Source organism: Herpailurus yagouaroundi, unplaced genomic scaffold (assembly GCF_014898765.1).
Source record: "Herpailurus yagouaroundi ecotype Mexico unplaced genomic scaffold, PumYag 180, whole genome shotgun sequence".
In the NCBI taxonomy this organism is placed as follows: Eukaryota; Metazoa; Chordata; class Mammalia; order Carnivora; family Felidae; genus Herpailurus; species Herpailurus yagouaroundi.
In genome coordinates this window covers 2347618-2366364 of record NW_024412411.1, presented here as the reverse complement: position 1 = coordinate 2366364, position 18747 = coordinate 2347618, and the positions used below count along the sequence as shown (strand labels likewise).

General features: G+C 53.8%; 1 protein-coding gene across 2 annotated transcripts in view; it reads left to right on the top strand.

Moving 5' to 3' along the window:
- Positions 1 to 4079: 4079 nt before the first annotated feature.
- PDE2A (phosphodiesterase 2A) overlaps positions 4080 to 18747 on the top strand; it is a 94048-nt gene continuing 79380 nt past the window's right edge. For both annotated transcript variants that reach the window (XM_040489244.1, XM_040489246.1), the window contains exon 1: positions 4080 to 4379. In XM_040489244.1, the coding sequence (XP_040345178.1) occupies positions 4309 to 4379 (71 nt within the window). In that variant the 5' untranslated portion in view covers positions 4080 to 4308. The remainder of the gene's footprint in view (positions 4380 to 18747) is intronic.

The window sequence follows — 18747 nt, the reverse complement described above, 5'->3', positions numbered from 1 at the left end:
GGTGAGGTGATAGGGCAGATGACAGGGAAGAGTGAGGCAGCCAGAGGCTGCTCAGCCCAGAACCCAGTGACCCCTCCTGCCCACCCTGTCCCCTGTGGGTAAGGGCAGGGTGTGGGCTGAACTGGTCCAGGAAGGATAGGCCAGGATTTGGAATGGGCAGAGAAAAGAAAGAGGAGAGGGAAGTGAGCCTGGGAAACAGGTGGTACCAAGTCAAAGGGGAAGAAAGGACTGGCTTAAGGACTGGACCCTGCTGTATGTGGAGCAGAGGATGGAGACCTCAGGGCCTATCATGAGAGATTTCAGGTATCAGGCTGAGGAGCTTGGCCTTTATCCTGAAGCCACTGGGGAGCCATGCAAGGATTCTGAGGAGTTACCTGACCGGATAGATAGTGCTCGGTGCAGGGTGGAGTGGAATAGAGGAGTTGAATTGGGGTAGGGGGCTGGAGAAAGACCAGAGGAGGAGGAAGTAAGCAGGGCCAGGGGGGTGATGGAGGGAGTGAATACATGGGAGAGAATTACAGAGGGAGAATTGGCGGTGATAGATTTGATACAGGAGGTGCAGGAGAAGGAAGAGGCAAAGCGACTTTGTAGTTTCTAGACTGGGGATTTGAAGTTTGCTGATGCCTTTGATAGAGACAAAAGATACGTTGGATGTGAATATTCAGGTGTATGTGGGCCTATGGGATGTTCCCACAGATGTCCAGGAGGCAACCTGTATTGGTTGTCTGGAGCCCCAGAAACAGGGCTGGGCCTGGGTGGGGGTGGGGAGGCACTAGAAGTTGGTGCGTTTGGGGAAGGCTCCAAGCTCCCTGAAGGTGGGGTGGAGAAAGAGGAGAGAGACAGGGCGCGGTGCCCCTGTGAAGAGCACCCATGTTGAGGGGGCAAAAATAGGATGAGCCAGCGAGAGAGACAGAGGAGGGGCCGTCTGGAAGGTGGGAGGGAAACAGCCGAGCAGGAAGGCGGCGGGAGAGGGCGCTGAGAAGAAGCCGCCTTCTTTGGCAACGAGGAGGTAGCTGGAGCCTGCAGTCCTCGCGAGGCAGTGGGCGCAGGGCGGAGGCTGGATCTCAGAGGCTGCATCTTCCCGTCGCTTCGGGCACCCACCCGCCTCCCAGCTTCCTCTCACCTCCTGCCAGATCCCCAACTAGCAAAAACCGGTGTCTGCTGACCGGCTGCAGGGCGGCGGGCCAGGGCCCGTGAACGCGGCACGCCCCGATCAGCACCCGGGAGAGCGGCCGGGGCCTGCGGCGGGGCGGGGCTTCGCGGTGATCCGCTCCGGGCCCTCGGTTCCTGCCGCCGGCCTAGCAGGCCAGATGGAGGTGGCGGTGGGAAGAGCAGGCCAGGACACCGGCCCCTCTCCCCTTTCAGAAGCACCCCCCCCACCCCCACCATTCCGGCAATGCCCTACAAGAGCCCCTACCCCAGCATTTCAGGCTGTTACTCCCTCAGCCCCACCAATTCAACCTCTTTAGGAAAAGGGAAGGGAGGAGAGGACTACGGCTTTTTACTGGGAACTTTACAGACATTTCCAAAGCCTTACAACTCTTTGAGCTTGGAATTTGTGACCTCTCCTTTCAGATGAGAAAGCTGAACTGAAGTTAAGAGAAGTTAAATAACTTGCCCAGGGTGCATGGATGGCAGAGCTGGGATTTGACCCTCTACCTGCCTGGCTGTAAGTCCTAGAGTACCAGAGTACCCAGTAGTCCTGGATCTTGCACCTCATTCCTGCAGACTCCTTTGTTCTGGGGCAACTGTGGAGTCTGGTGTGGTAGTGGAATGGGAGGAGACCTTCCCTCCTACCTGTCTTGCTTGGGTATATTCCCAGGAGGTTTCTGAAGATGAGGCCTCCACCATCATTTCCAGAGCGAGAGGGCAGAAAGGAGGCTGAGGGGCAGGTGAGGCTTCAACGCACCAGCTTCTCCTGTGCCCAACAGGTGCCCTCCTTTGAGCTCCTCTGACTCAGCTTCTTACTGCCAGGCTCCTTGGGGCGTGAAGGGGAGTTGTGAGAGGCCAAGCCTGGACATGATCCAGGGCCTTGGCTTTCTGGGCCCGAGAAATGCCTTCCTAGCCAGCAGGCATGGAGCAGTAAGGTCCCAGGTATGGGTCAGGCTGAGAAAACAGTTTGCCCAGAGTTTTCAGAGATCTGAAACTAGACCTTCTGGGGCCACAGTGGGAAGCAAAAGCTCCCTCATAGTTTCTTTCCTGACACTTAGTAAGCCATGAGAAAACTGCTTTCTGTCAGCCTGGACAGGCCTCCTGCACAAGCTGCATCATTCCTGTCCATCCCACCACCGCTGCACCTCTGTGCCTGTTAACAGGGATTAGGTTTTCCCTCAGTCTCATGGGCGCTTCTGCATGGATCCTGTTGTGTGTGGCAGGGGTCCTTGTCCCCACAGGTCAGAGAAGCGAGGTTATTGGTGAGGATTACACATGGCCCCCATAGACTGGAATATACCTGCTTTTCCTGGTCTCCTCCTTTTAAAGACTCAGCTGATATTCTCTTCTACAGGAATGCTTACCAACCCCAGACTGGGTCAGAGGCCCTGTTTGGGCACTACATACTCTGTGCTTCCCTCTGTCACACTACAAGTCATTTCATCTCCTGCCTCCCCCCCCCCCCCCACACCACCACACACACAACTTGACTGGGTGCTTCTCCAAGGCAAGGAGCCGTCTGAGTCATATTTAATGAAGTTGGCCAATGACAGGTGTTTGTGAACAAATGAATAAGTTAGTGGAGGAGCCAGCATTTGAACCCCCATTTCCCACCTCAAGGTGTGGAGCATTTTCTTTTATGTCCAACAGTCCCTCTGCTGAGACAACTCCCTACCTGTCCATTGCCTAAAATGCCCCAATTCCATTGGGTTAAGGCTTCCTCCTGAGGAGTCCTCTCTGGCAACAGGGCAGAGGTACAGCAGGCCTCTTCCCATGCCTATAACCTGTGGACACTGAAAACCACGTGGGCAAGTTGTGCCCACAACTCCTAGTACAAGTGCATGTTTCTGGGCGCCTGGATGGCTCATTCAGTAGAGCATGTGACTCATCAGGGTTGTGAGTTTGAGTCCCATGTTGGGTGTAGAGATTAAAAATAAAATCTTTGAGGCGCCTGGGTGGCTCAGTTGGTTGAGCGTCCAACTCTTGATTTCGGCTCAGATCACGATCTCACGGTTCGTGAGTTCGAGCCCCACATCGGGCTCTGTGCTGACAGTGTGAAGCCTGCTTGGGATTCTGTCTCTCTCCCTCTCTCTCTGACCCTCCCTCACCCTCAAAATGAAGAAATCAACTTAAAAAATATATATTTTTTTAAAAAGTGCACACTTCAGCATCAGCTCCCACAGTGTCCCAGCTAAGCAGAGCCACCAAGAGGTAGACTCAGTGACAAAGCTCTGAGTTCAAAGACCATTAGCAAGAGCACCCAGAGCCTCCTGCATCCCCAGCTCTATGCTGGGGATGCACCCCCTATACATGATACCGACTCAGGGAGCCCAGAGGAGCTGATTCTGCCTGGAGGCCCAGCCCTTCCTTTCTTGAGGAGGGTGAGAAGTGTCTCCTGACCCTGAGAGCCTCTGTAATGGGGTAGCACAGGGTCTGGGTTCCGTCCATCTGCCCCTCACCCCAGCTCCCATTCTAGTCAGTGCACAGTGCAAATCCTTCATCCTCGTACCTCTCTGGGTTCCTCTGTCAGTCTGCCTGTCTGTATGTCTGTCTGTCTCTCTCCCCTCCCCCATTTCCATCTCTGCTTTTTTTTTTTTTCTTCTTTTCTTTTCTTTTCTTTTCTGTCTTTGTTCCTCTGTGTGTGTTTTCCCTATGCCTCTCTGATCTCTTTATATTTCCATCTTGATCTCTCTGGAGCTCTGCTCCCTTTCTTCTTTCCTTCATGTGTTTCTCCTTCCTGTCTGTTTCTCTCTGTCTCTGTTTCTCTCTCTGCCTGTTCCTCTGTGTGTGAGTCTTTCTTTTCCTCTCTCCCAGCCAGAGTCTCTCTCTACCCCTCCCTCCCTCTCTCCCTCTCTGTCTGGGCCTCTCTGTTCCTCCTCCCTCCTCCCTCCCCCTTCTGCATTATCAGACCTGCTCCAACCTCCTCCCGGAGCCAGCCTAGCGGCAGAGGCAGTGGCAGCAGGAGAGGTGGGAGCAACTGGGGCAGCAGCAGCAGCAGCGCTGGACTGGGGTGTTGAGTCCAGACTGAGTTGGGGACAGGCTCCTGCTCTTGGTCCTTGTGCCCACTGGGCCAGGCACCCTGCCTGGAACCCCGGGCAGGGTGGACAGGGCGAGGGGCCACCTTAGTCTGGCTGGGGAGGCAGACGATGAGGAGCGATGGGGCAGGCATGCGGCCACTCCATCCTCTGCAGGAGCCAGCAGTACCCGGCAGCGCGACCGGCTGAGCCGTGAGTACTCTCCAGGGGCTGGGGTTTGGGTGAGCGGCTGCAAGGCATACCAGGGACTAGGGTCCTGGGAGTGCCGCTGAGGAGCTGGGGTTGGCGTGGAGCTGAGCCACGTGGGAGGATCGATCCTGCTCCTGGGCGCCCCGTTGCTGGACTGTAGCCTGGGGCGGGGTGGGGGGGGGGCCGCGGCTCTGCACAGGGGGGGGGGTTTCAGACATCAACCTAGGGGGTGATGAGGGTGGTGTCCCATAGAAGAGGCTGGGGGAGGGGTTGGTAATGAACCTGAATTATCCTTTCAGGGGCTAGGGGTGGGGGGTGTCTCTGCAGGGAGTTCCAAGGAGGTCTGGGGGGCTGAGATAAACTGGTTCAGGACCCTAGAGAAGGATGAGATGTCTGTGACCCAGTGTTGTGTGTGTGTGTGTGTGTGTGTGTGTGTGTGAGAGAGAGAGAGAGAGAGAGAGAGAACAAACATGAATATGAATGAGTAAGTGGTGCTGGAACAGAATAGGGTCCCGGGCCACCGCCTTTTGTGGGACTGGGATTCATGGCCACTAGTTTCGGCAACTTTACCCCAAAACATCTGTCCCAGAGAGCCACGAGGCTGGTTGAATGAGGCCCCTGTGCACCAGCCTCATGTGCATCCACGTGCATGGGTGCGTGTGCAGGTGAGTGGAATGGGGGGTTCCGTGGAGGCTCCCCTCCACCATCTGACGGCTGCTGAGGTGGGGGGCAAGGGATGTGTGTCTTCAGGTCAGTGGAGGTGCAGTTCTATGCCTGCACGTGAAGGTGTGTGTATGTGTGTTACAGGTGTGAGGTGCAAGGGGACCTGTGGGGTGTACAAGGGCCTGTAGAGTCCTTGGTGTCTGAATGTGCGGTGGCCTGGCAGGATGTGTGAGCAAACCTGTGTGACTGTGAGAGGTCATCTGCACACGTGTGAGTGCAGGTTGCTGTGTGTGTGGGTGTAGGTGTGTGTGTGTTAGTTTGAACGTATGTGTTGGCACGCATGTTAATCTGTGTGCCGCGTCTGCAAAATAAAGTGACTCAAAACTGAGCACGTTGTTTGATTCCACGCACCTTCCTGTTTGTGTGCTTATTTGTTAGTGCGTGAATATTAGTGTTGCGCTGTGTGTGTGTGGCATAAGTGTTCAGGTGTGGGTGTGTGATCGTGTGCTGGTGCGCTTGAGTGTATATTGGTGCCTGTGTGGCTGGTGTACGTGTGTGTGTCTCTGTGTGTGTTCATCTGACTGTGCGTGGGTGGCTGTTTCCTTCCCCTGCTGGTTGAGGACACAGCTGGGACACTGTGACCCACCGAGGCAGGGCGGAGGTGGCTGAATGTGCGACCACCTCTGTGAGCCCAGGACAATTCATTCTACACCCTGTGGGGAGATGCAGAAATGAAATAGGCAACAATGGCCCTGCCCTCTGGGGCCTCCTAAGCTTCCTAGACATAAAATGGCTTGAGAATAATTAAGCTTAAAGACCAGGATCTAGCTAACAGGTGGGGGTGGAGTGGGAGCAGCATAACAAAGGCCCTGGGTGGGGATCCCCCGTATCCCTGGAGCAGTGAGGAGGCTGACCGGGTTGGTAGCAGCCTGTCCTGCAGGACTTTGAACTCCAGGCCTCTTGGGCTCTATCCGGAGGGCCCTAGGGAGTCCAAGAAGGTTCTGTGTGATGGAGGGACAGAATTCTGTGAGTTTGAGAAAGCTTCCTCAGTGGCATGGTCAAGGTTGGACTAGCAAAGAGAGACAGGACAGGGGGGCCAGGCCACTGTGGACATCAGGGAGGTCCGGGGCCAGGTGGGCCAAGGGGCAGATGACCAGGGCCTTTCTGAAGGGAGAGGTTGGAGGGCTTAGGAAACGATGGGATGGGGGACGTCGAGGTGGTTCAGCTTGGACTCAGGTGGGAGATGCAGTGGCAGGACCCCAGAGGGTCAGGATGTCGGAGGGAAAAGCTGTTGGAAAGCTCAAGCCAACAAGGTAGCAGGAGAGATCCCCTGTAGGACTTCTGACCAGGGTGAAGAGGGTTGGAGATCATGGAGCCGTGGAAACTGAGGCTATGTCTTTGTCAACCTGCTCTGGCTACGAGGCTGAGGCTGAAGCTCTTTATCAGAGGCAAACTGAGGCCTCTTTCCTCAGGGCCTGCAGGGGACCTGTTGGTTGCCTGAACTGGGTTGGCTCAGTGAGGGTTAATCGCCTTTATGCTCCCCACACCCCCAGTTGCCCCTGCCCACCAAGCAGCTCCTGCCACTCTTTCTGCTTCCCACTCCAGCCTCCTGTCCCTGGGGACTGCTGATGGCTTGGCTGGGATCTAGCCAAATAGGGGAGGCAGAGCTCCCAGCAGTACCCGCCTTCGGTCTTAATGGCCTGGGAGTCTCACCCTGAGCTGGGCTGCTGTCGGGGCAGGCCTGTGCTCCCCAGGCTCCTGCTACTTGGGCCTGTACAATCTACCCACTTGGCATGCTCCTGTTCCTGCATTTCTGTGTCCATCCGTTCATTGATTCACTCAACAGCGACTCTCCAATGCCTGCTTGGTGCCCACGGGGCTGGTCACTGGGGACACAGAATGGACCCAGACCCAGACCCTGCTCTCAGGGACTCCCGGTCTGATGAGGGAGGCAGGAGTGGAGACCTATAACCTTGCAGTGTGAACAGTGCTGTGCAGAGGGAAGCCCCCTGGAACTGTGGGACCCACACCAAGCTGGGGCTTCAGAGGATGAGTCACTTGAGCTGCATCTTGAAGGATGGATGGGGATTGCCCATGGGAAGAGCAGAGGGAACAGCATGGAAATCCGATGTGAGAGTGCTGTGTGATCAAGGAACAGAAAGGGGTTGGGTTGGCAGGATGAAGAAGGGAGTGGAGAAGAGGAAGAAAGGGCAGGAAGAGCCAGATTCTGTAGTCTCAAATGCCAGACTAAGGGGCTTGGGTTCTCCTCTTAGGACTGGGTTGCTGAGGAAAAGTTTTCAAAAGGAAGCCTCCCCTAGGAAGCCCTCCTTGGTTCCCCCTCCCTCTGACCCTGTGATCCACCCTGAGGTCTCCCTGATAGTACAGCATCAAGAATGTGGCCCAGGGGCACACAGTTGGCTCAGGCAGAGAGCATGTGACTCTTGATCTCAGGATCATGAGTTTGAGCCCCATGTTGGCCATGGAGCCTATTTAAAAAAAGAAAAAAGAATGTGGCCCAGAGTTGGTCTTTCCCTGTGATGCCCCTCTGTGTGAGGTCCTTTACCCAGCCAGCTAAGGAGCAACTCTAAGGCAAGAGCCACCCCCTCATGCTTCCCAGCACAGGGCTGGGCACCTAGGCTCAGTGCAGCCTCCCAGTGGGAGAGGACATGAAGAGCATCTGGGCCACCTTCTAGCAGTTGCTTTACTCCTTCCTGCAACCTGCCCACAGATCTGATCAGCCCTGCTTACATACCCCCGGGATGGGATGCTCATCCCTTCCCTCTTGGGCAGCCCTTCCCTTGGAGTGGTTTTATCTGTCCTGGGCTCCTTTACAAGGCCTGGCTACTTGGCCTTGTGCCCTTTCTCCATCCTGGGTCACTGTCCTTCCCCCTTAGCAGGGCCAAGCTGGGGCATAATGGTTCAGGAGTGGTATGAACACATCGTGGGCAGAGAATAGAGACAGATAAGCAGCCCTTATTCCAACTACAGATGGTCAAACTGAGATGGGCCAGTCCCTGACCCCTCTCCAAAAGGAATGATAAGGAAGTAGGCATGGCCAAGAAAGGGGATGAGGATAGACAACGGGAAGAACTTCCTACCAGCCCAGAGAGGTGTGGAATCTCCTGACTTTGTGAGAGTGGGCATGAGGGGGAAGTCTTCCGGGACAGGAGGGAGAGCTGGAGACTGAGGCACTCACTTCTGCCCCTCCTGCAGGTGAGGGAAGTCTTCCAGGGACAGGGGGACTGCAGGGGCTGAGAGAGACAGGGGAGGGGGATCAGGATTCATTCATTCATTTATCTGACATTTACTGGGTTGCTGCCCGACCAGACATACCAGCTCTGTGGGGAGATAGACAGAACAGTGACCACACGGAGGGACACCCATGATCTCCCCTACCTCTGCCAGTGGCAGGAAGGTATTTAAGAAGAGGGGCTCTTGGAGCTAGCCTTAGAAGGAAGACTTCCTTCATGAGGCAGAATTGACAACCCCACAGGAAGAGCACATACCATGTGCAAAGGCCTCAAAGGGAAAGCAAGCTTGGTTTTGTTTATGTAAGGACTGTAGGAATTCAGAGTGGCCTAATCATGAAGTGCAAGGGTAGGGGAAGGTCTGGGCAGAGAAGGAGAAGGAGACAAGTGAGGGAATTGAGGTTAGACTATAGGAAGCACTTTCTGTGGCCAAGGTGCCGCCAGCAGCTTTGACTTGGAGGCGTCATTGTGAATTTGCAACTTCTTGGTCTCTCCCAGTGGCCCCATCAGGGCCTGCGGAGGGGCTCCTCCTTGCTTGAGAATGGGATGTTCAGTGAACAGAGACCCTGAAAATGGGGGAGCGGCAGCAGTTGAATGTGAGCCCCTTCCAGAAAGTGGCATGCAAATGAATGCAAAGTAATATGCAAATAAGCCAGCTTAGGCTTGGCAGCTTTGTCTGGGAGGATGAGACATCACCCCCTTCCACGCTGGCCTCCCACCTCCTCTGCCCCAGCCCCCCACTCCTCCCCACCCCCAGAACAGCCAGAACCGCCTTCTCTGCTGCTTCGACTGCCCTAGCTTGTGTGAACCACAAGATTGTGGCCTCTCTGTCAGGGACCATGGGCTCCCTGTCAGCACCCCCATCTTCTCGGGAAGTCGATATATTTAGTAACGGATGTTTTCAACACATTTATCTCCCATTGTTCAGCTGCCCGCTCCCTGGGAAAGGCCAAGTCCCCAGTGACATGACCCACTTTTTGAATTCCCTGAAGTCCCTTTTCACTGCCCTCCCTGAAAAACAGGAGGCAACTGGGGCTTGGTGCAGCAGAAGGGATTTAAGTCAGACATCTGGAAGGACTTCCCAACAGTGTAGTTGCTGAAAGATGTGGACCCTGAGGCTTCTGGGTTCTCACTTTTTAGATGGCTACCTGGGTTCAAAGCCAGAGGAGGCTTTGAGAATAGGACAGAGAAGGTGGTAGACAGCTGGAAGTTCAAATATCAGCACCATTACTCTAGAGCTATGTGGTCCTGGGCAAGCTACTTAGCTTCTCTGAACCCCATGTGAATAGTGAAGTGGGAACAATAATACTTTCCTGGCAGGATCACCAAGAAGAATCTGGAAGTGGAGAGCTTCGTAGCAGGCATGCAGCAGGTGCTCATAAAGGTTAGCTGTTGCCATTATAAACCACCCACACTCACCTACACTTTTAGAAAGATTCAGTGGGGGCCTGGAGGGGGAGAGACCAGAGCTAAGAGCCCAGAAGCTGTCATCGTGTGGGAGACAGGAGGAGGTCTGAAATGGAGCCGCGGTGGTGGGCATGGTGAGCAGTGTGGATGCTCTGTGGGAGGGGCCCTCAGAGACATGTGACCACCTCCCTCAGCTGCCCTGACTGGTCAGGGACTAATCCCCAGGGAATACAATGGAGGAAGGGGCTCCATGAGGAAGAGGTTAAACCAGTAGCCACACCCATGGCAGTCTGCGAGTCATTCTGGGAGTTGTAGTCTGGCGTGAATTTGCAGTAAGTAGACTTAGTACGGCCTCTTTGGATCTAAATCCACACTCTGCTGCTGAGGCAGGCTGGGGACAGGCCCTGGAGGGTGCTGGGGGATGCAGGGCCCAAAAGTGGAGCAGCTTCGCTCCCTCCCCAGGGACCCTTCAGCCTGCTTCATGTTGGTCAGTGCAGGTGGGGGTAGGGATAAAAGGATTAAGCCATAATTAGGACTCTTCACACATCCACACAGAAGTTTACAGCTTCCAGAACACTGTTTTCACATCTATGATCTCATTTAATCCTCACCACAAACCCAAGAGACTCCTGTTTTCTGGATCAAGAAACAGAGGATCTGAGGGGAAATAACTTGTCCAGAGGTATTCAGCCAGTGACTGATGGAGCCAGGCTTGGAGCACATGTCTGTCTGCCCCCAAAGTTCCTGCTCTTTCCATGGGTTATTGTGCCAGAGGGCAAAGGCCAGGCGTTGAAGGACAGGCAAGATACAGACAATTAGACATCTCAGCAGAGGACCGAGGAACAAAGACCTGACTCAAGGAACAGAAAGCAAAGGCTGAGCCCCTTGGGATATAAGGCTAAGAGGTGGACTAGGCAAACCCCAGGCAACTAATTCCAGGCTGAGAATACCACAGCCCACCAGGATCTTCCTAGGAGTTTTGAGCAGGGGCAGGTCCTGATTAGGGCTGGACTTTGGGAAGATTGATTGATGTTGCAGTCTGGGCTGAATGGTTAGGAGTGGAGAAACAAGACAGCCTGAGGCTTCTGAAGTCCATCCGTGGTGCTCCCAGCACTTTGCTCAAACTTCTTCCCAACTTATTCCTCTTCTTCCTCCCCCTTCTACCCTACTCCCCTCCACCCCAGCCTGGGGAGGGAGGACTGTGTACCTTAGAGCTGTGCTGTAATGCCCCCTGTCTCCAGCAGGGGGTGCTGCCACACACACAGTCAGTTGCAGCCTGGATCTTCCTTGTGTTTGAAGGGCCAGCGGGAGGAAAAGGCTGGACAAAGAGCAGAGATGAAGAGTGGAGCAAGGGTAGCCCATTGTTCTGGCCAAGGGGGAGAGGGCCCTACTGAAATGACACAGGGAGGAAGGAGGGCTGAGGAGAGACTGGACCCCACACAGCAGGGACAGACATTTTAAAGGGATTAAGCCAGGGGACCAGATATTTTCTTCTCACAGTTCTGGGACAGGCTTAGATTTGGAAATGGATCTGGAATGACATTGCAGTTGGAGTCTGGGTTTCTATTGGATTGTGATTTACTTGATGCTGAGATGAGGGGTAAGATTAGTTGGTTTATTTGTGTGTGTGTGTGTGTGTGTGTGTGTGTGTGCGCGCGCGCGCGCGTGCTTGTGCCTGAATGTGAACTTCCAGTTGCGTATGTATGTTTATGGGTCTGAGATGTAAGAGTGTGTGGGTCAGTGTTTGCATAAAAGTGTGGACACATTCCTATGTGTGAATATGTGAGTGTCAATTTTTATGCCTGATTATTGGTAAATGCTTATGTGTATGTGAGTGTGTGTGCACCTATGTGTACGGTGTTATGTACATGTGCTCTAATAAAACTGTGTGTGGGTGCGTAACTCTGTGTATGTGGCTGTCCGTGTTTGGGTGTAAAGGCACGGATGAGTGAATGTGTGTGAAGGCACTGACCCAGCAAAGCCACGCCCAAGGTCTGGACATTCAATACTTTCTCTTCTGATTCCCACCTGCCTGAAGATAGAGAGAAGATGTGTATGGACTTGGGCTGGAGGGGCTGTCATGTGTAGGGCTGGGCTTCCCTCAGGAGACGCCGGAACCCCCTACTAGTCAGTGAGGGCTCTAGAGGAGCACGGTGTCTTGTATTCAAGCTGGGGCTGGGCTAACTAGGATCCAGGGCTATCACATGGAGATGCTGGACATGGCCATACCCATACCCCGCTAAGAGTTCCAGGGACTCCCCACCCAGTCCTCTTGTACAGATGCAGCTCCTGAAGCCCAGAGAGGGGTAACGGTCGACTCAGCGTCACAGCAGGATCCAGGGTGAGATGGCAAGTCCCAGAGCACAAAGAGGGGTGGGTCTGGCCTAGACAGCCTCTCTCCAGCCTCTGGAGCAGATGGGCAGCTCAGAGTAGAGATCCAGTTCTGTGGCATGAGGCCCCCTCCTGCACCTGGGCATTCTCACTCCTCCTCAGCCTTGGATGATTCCTTTGAAGTTTCTACCAGAGTGTCTGCCTGCTGTGAGGCTCCTCCCGGGAACTTGTGAAGTCTGTCATTCCGTGGAGCATGGTGATTCCGTGGAGAGGGGTACGGCAGTGGAGTGGGACCTGGGGAGGGGCCTCATCTTTGCATCAGATGCTTTTCTAGGTTTCTACTATTCTAACATTTAAGGCATTCCCTATAATCCCTCCTTGGGCTCTTAGTGCTGAAACGGTGCTGGGGTTGCCGGGGAGTCCTGGAAGCCCGGCTTGGCTCAAAGAGGGGGGCAGGGCAGTCCCACAGGGAAGGGGCTTCCTGCCCATAGTGCAGGGGCACTGGGCAGCCTGGTTAGGGAGACTGCGGAAGAGACTCCTGTCCCAGCAGAGAAGCTGGCTGCGAACTCTCTGAAGTCCTTTCAAAGTGTAGCTGCCGTGGAGGTGCCAGAGAAGGTGCCCACTCAGTATGGGGAAGTCTGAGCCCCACAGTGCTTTTCCCAGTGGCCTGGGCAGTGAGAAGATGCAAACAGGAGATCCCCTTTCCAGGGAAACTGGAGAGACGTCATCTTCCTGGAGGTTTGGGATTGGAGGTGGGGGGCTGGATTTGAAGACACCGGTGGAGCCAGGGGTGTGATGGGTAGGAGATGGTGGCTTTGCTGGCAACACTGGCAGGGAGGGGGCAGACAGGCAGCTAGCTTCCTTTTTTTAAAACAAATTCATGTTTATTTATTTTTGAGAGGGAGAGTGAGTGAGCAGGGGCAGGGGAGGGGCAGAGAGAGAGGGAGAGACACAGAACTTGAAGTGGGTTCCAGGCTCTGTGCTGTCAGCACAGAGCCCGACACGGGACTTGAACTCGTGAACTGTCAGATCATGACCTGAGCTGAAGTCGGACGCTTAACCGACTGAGCCACCCAGGCGCCCCCAGCTAGTTTCTGTTGAGCCGAGTTGTGGGGGGCTCTAAGGTTGGAGGCCCATTGTGAGAGGTTCAGAGCTGGGTTCCGGGTGGTGTGGGGGCAGAGGCTTTCTGGTGCTGTGGACTGGGCAGGGATTGGGGAGAAGAGAAGAGAAGCAGACAGCCAGGCACTGCATCCTTCCCATGCCAGAGAATTCAGAGTCGTCTTAAAACTCCAAGTAGGGTGTAGTCTGCAGGCTAGATGGAGAGAACTGACAATTACAGAGTACCCTTTATATTTTTCAAATTACCTTGTTTAATCACCTCAACAATCCTTTAAGGAGCTCTCACTATTTTGTAGAGGGGAAACAGACGACACACTTACGTGGTTTAATTGAAGGCCGTTTGATGAAGCAAGCATCTTGGAGACGGGGTAGGATGAAGGGATGCAACAGGGCATGGTGAGGTCCTTTGGACCAGCATCCGTGAGGCCTGCGGGGCAGAGAGAGTGCTGCAGATCTGAGAGCCAGGGCCATGAATAAAGGGCTGCTCTGCAGAGGAGGAGGCTGTCAAAGGAGACGAGTGGAGGTCTGGAGGGACAAGGGACAAATGGTTGATGGGAACCTGAAGCTCAGAGAGGGTGCCAACTGCTCCCTACCTCCTTCTGCCCTGCTCCCTACCTGAGCTGCACTGGGGCTCTGAAGAATGTCATTCTCAGGATTCGGTGTGCCCTGGGCCCCCACTGAGCCATCATCTGCTCATTGACCCCACCCCTCCTCAAGGATGCCCTCACGTGCCCCGCCTTGTGCTTGTCACCCTGGCCATGGAGATGGACGGGACAGTCCTTGCCCTCCCCTTTGCTAGAAGCAGGCAGTGAACCTTATGGGGTGAGTGCAGGGAAGGAGGAAAGCCCATGCTGGGGCCGCTGCTTGGAGACTTCTCTGAGGAGGTGATGATGGGTCTTATCCCTGAAAAATGAATGTGAGTTTTCCAGGTGAGGGAGGAGAGGAAGGTGATTCTAGGCAAACAGCCAGCACAAGCAAAGGTGTGACGAACGACAGCAGGAAGTCAGGGTGGCGGGGCCAGGGCTGCTGGGCTGGAGGAAGGTCCTGTGGTGGAGGCCCAGCTCACGTAGGGAAGCCAGGGAGGGCGTAAGCAGGGTCACAGTTAGCTTTGGGTTTAGGAAGCCCCAAGTGAAGGGTGCATTAGAGGGGCCAGCGAGGAGGCTGGTGTGGAGACCCAGGTGAGAGGCAAGATGGCCGCGATGCAGGTGTCTGAGGACAAGTGAGCTGTGTAGGCAGGTCAGAGGAGGAGTGACAGTCCCCAACCCCTGGCTCACCCATCTGAGCTATGGCCCTAGTTCTGCAGTGTCCACCCACTAATGCAGGGATGGGTGACAACTCTAGACTCTCTTCCAGGAGCACCCTTCCCTGCTTCATCCTGCCTGTGGCTTCCTCACCCCAGAGCACCCGTCCGTGGCAGCCACTAGCCACGCTGCAGACCATAGCCTCCAAGAGCAAAGCCATGTCCCTGCCGCCTCATCTCTTGATAACATGTATGCCTTGCCCGCTGCGAAGCCTGATAAAATCCTCCCTTTTAAGACCATCATCATGGTGTGCCTGGGCGGCTCAGTCGTTAAGCATCTGACTTCGGCTCAGGTCATGGTCTCATGGTTCATGAGTTTGAGTCCCACGTCGGGTGAGCTTGAGCCACACTTTGGATTAAAAAAAACACAAGCCCACTTTGGGTGAGCCCTGCTTCTCTCTCTCTCCCTCTCTCCCGGCCCCCTCTCCCTGCCCCTTTTGGGATTCTCTCTCTGCCCCTCACTCACTTGTGCCTCCTCCTCTCTCTCTCTCTCTCAAAAAAAAAAAAAAAAAAAAGCTTCATCCTGGAGTTTGATCTCAATCCCTCTTGCTGTCCAGAGCCTGGGCCTTGGACTCCCTGGGAAATGAGTCAATGAGATGGCTCCCTCCTGGTGCTGGGGGCAGTTATGGGCTTTGGCCAAGCCAACTCATCCGCGTGCCTGAGTGCCAGTGGGGACCCACTTCAGCCTCCGCTGGGCCTCAGGTCCTTGACTTGTTATCAGCGTTAATTGGCATCTCCAGTGCGGCCTTCCACCCCACTAAGCGCTTGACGGTCATGAGGTGCTTTTGTGTGCGACTGGATTCCCCCTCTTGCACCCTCCTGCCCCAGGCTTCTGGTTCTAGCTGCCTGAGCCAAGCCACCAAGCGTCCCAGCCACAAACATACAGCTCCAGGTGTGGAGAAACAGACAAACAAGAGAAAAGCTCAGCAGACACAGAAGCCCGCACACAGAGAAGCAGACCACAGTACAAAGACGTGGAGAGACCCACAATGAACAGAGACATCCATATATACTGAGGAACGGAGACAGGACAAATCTTTTTTTTTTCTTTTAATGTTTGTTTATTCTGAGAGAGACAGAGAGAGCGTGCGTGAGCGGGTGTAGAGGCAGAGAGAGAGGAGAGAGAAGAGGCACCTGGGCGGCTCAGTCGGTTGAGCGTCCAACTCCAGCTCAGACCATGATCTTGCGGCTTGTGGGTTCAAGCCCTGCATCGGGCTCTGTGCTGACAGCTCGGAGCCTGGAGCCTGCTTTGGATTCTGTGTCTCCCTCTCTCTCTGCCCCTTCCTCACTCATGTTCTGTTTCTCTCTGTCTCAAAAATAAATAAACATAAAAAATTAAAAAAAAAAAAAAAACAACTGACCTTCCAACCCGTGTATACACACAAGCAACACAGATGTGGATTTAGCACACAGAAACACACACTTGGCATAAATACAGACCGCCTATCAGGAAGCCAGACCAAGCTACCTTTGGTTCCCCACTTGTGCAGCCTCTCTGCCCTCTGGGCATATGCTGTTCCTTTGTCTAGAATACTCTTCCTGGATGCTCCCTTCCTTCACTGGGTTAATTCCTATCATTCTTTAGTTCTTGGCCTCCCTTCCATACTCCCCAACCTTGGAGCTGTCCCCTGCTACATGGCATCCCTGTTTTCCAACCAGTCTTTGACAAGCTTGGGGATGAAACTTTTGCCTGTGCCTGGTGAGGTGGTGATTGGGGTTGTGACTGGGCCATCGGGAGCCAAACAAAGACAAATTTGGGGGGCACTGAGTCAGGAATAACAATGAGGAGTCCTGGCTGCTCAGGGTGTGAGCAGGCATTTAACCCACAGGCTGGCATAGCCAGATGTCCTCTGCCTCATTTTTTTTTCTTTTGTGTTTCTTCTAGGCTTGCTGCCCAACCCAGTTCCCTCCTTTCCCAAAGCCAGTCCTGCCTCTTGCCACCTCTCTGCGCTCACACATGCTCACTCGCCCTCTTCGCTTGGGTGTACCCTGCCTCAACTTCTAAGCCTGGGGAGAACCTCATGATCCAAGGCCTGGGGTCGGAGGCACATCCTCCATACATGGTCTCCTAACCCTAACCCATTTAGCTTGATAAAGGGAGGTGTAGAGGGGAGTGGTTATGAGCACAAGCCTTGGGGACTGTCTCCTCATTCAAGTATCAGCTCCTCCACTTCTTGGCAGCAGGATGTGTGTGAGTTCTGCCACCTTTGTTCCCTCATCTGTAAAAGGGGCACGCTAATAGAACCCACCTCATTAGGGCTGCTGCAAGGATTAAATGAGACAAGTGTGTGATGTACGTGGCATGCAGTTTGGCTCCCCTTTGGGCTGCGTGAGAGCTGAGGGAAAGCTAATGAGATCAAGGATGTGCAAGTACACCCGGGAGGTGCCTAGTGAGTCCTTGCTAATTGGAACTGAGTGAAACAAACATCCCTGTGAGTACCTACTATGTGCCCTCCATGACTGGTTCTTTGCACCCTCCCCCCTCAGTTTCTGTGTGACTGCTGAGCCTGAACTGCTGTTTTGCTATGGGGGAGGGGGGCTCAGCAGATGGGGGCACGGCTTCTTTTTTTAAATTTAATTTTTTACGTCCATTTTATTAAAGTATAATTTACATACAATAAAATCGCCAATTTAAAGGGTATGATTCGATGAGTTTTAGTAAATATATACAGTCATATAACTACCATTTCAATCAAGAATAGAACAGTATTCCCCCCCAGACTTCCCTGTGCCCTTTGCAGTCAATCTCTTTGGGGGGTGACTTTTTACAGGGCTGTGAGAAGTCCCGGGTTTTCCTTGAGCTGACAACCTGGGCACATAGACTGGGATGCCTCTAACATGCTGGGAGATGCCAAGGAACTGCCCACCCTTTCTGGGCCTTGGTTCCTGTAGACTGGCAGAGGTAATGAGGCCAAAGAGGGGAAGGGATGTTCAGGCTGTGATCTCCTGAGGGGAGACTCTGGGTCTGAGAGCCAGGTCAGTTGGAAGTGGTGGCCTCAGAAATGCACAGAGTAGGTGACAAAGTAGAGAGTTGGTGTTCCCATAAACCTGCCTCTTGATCAGGTAGGTGAGCCCTGTGGCCCTGATGGGAATGGCTATGTGTTGGTCCAGACTGGAGCAGGGGCCTACCCAATATGACTCCACATGTCTTCCTGTCTCCCCCTTCCAGGAGCTGTAAACCCCTCTGTGGATTAGCAATTCCCTGAAAAGAAGGGGGGCACTTTTGTTCCCCAGTTCTAGAACCAAATATTAAAGCAATTATGTAACTAGCAATAAATTACTTAAAGTAGTGACTCACTCAGCTTAATTAGAGTGAGAGCAGGGAGGGATTAAGGTATTTTTAGAGCACACACCTCACTCCCTCCTGGTGGGGGGAGGCCTCTGTGCAAGGTGGGGGTGGAGAAAAGGCTGGGAGCTCATAGAAGCACCCCAGGTGTCTGCAAGGAGATGAAAGCCAATCCTCCACCCCGCTGAGGTCTCAACAAAGACAGGCCAAGTCAGAGCTGAGGCAAGAGGGATTCAGATCAGACCCAAGGAACACTTTCCAGAGGTGCTTATTGGAGAACTGGGAACAGAAAAATTAGGTTATGAACTCTTTGAGGGCAGGGACTAGGTCTGTGATCCACCTTCCCACCTTTACTGGTTACTAACTGTGTGGTTCTTTTGTCACCCCAAGCTTCAGTTTCCTTCACTGTCAAATGGGCATAATAATATCCACCTTCACACATATTGTAAGGATCAAGTGGGTTAATGTGTGTAACTAACACAGACTCCAGTACTGACTTAACAAGACACAAATCCCCAAGAAGACAGGGAGTGGGTCTGTTTTGTTCACTGTTTTATCCCAAGCTGTATTTACAGGGCCACACGTAGTAGGTGTTCAATAAATGCCTGTTGAATGAGTGCTTGTTAGTTTCATTCCCATTCTCCTACTTCAAATGGGTCCTTGTTTCAAGGTTTGTGGATGAAGGAACTAAATGAGTGGAGGGCAGGGGTGCCTCTCAGGTGGAGACTGGCTTTTCTCCCCCAAGCTGAGGAACAGATGACTTAGAACATAAAAAGACCAGACTTCCAGAGACTGGCCAGGGAGAGTTTGGAAACATGGACAGCTCCAGCCTGTGCTAATGGGCTTAGTCTCCTGGTTGCCTGAAGCTGGGCTGGGCTGGGAGGGTCCACCCAGGCTACCCTCAACTGCAATCCAGTCTGACTGGAGAGACCAGGACCCTCACCCACCGTCATTGGGAGTTCAGGGGAAGGAGGATGAGTGTGAGATGGGGCATCCTGAAAGCTTCCTGGAGGAGGG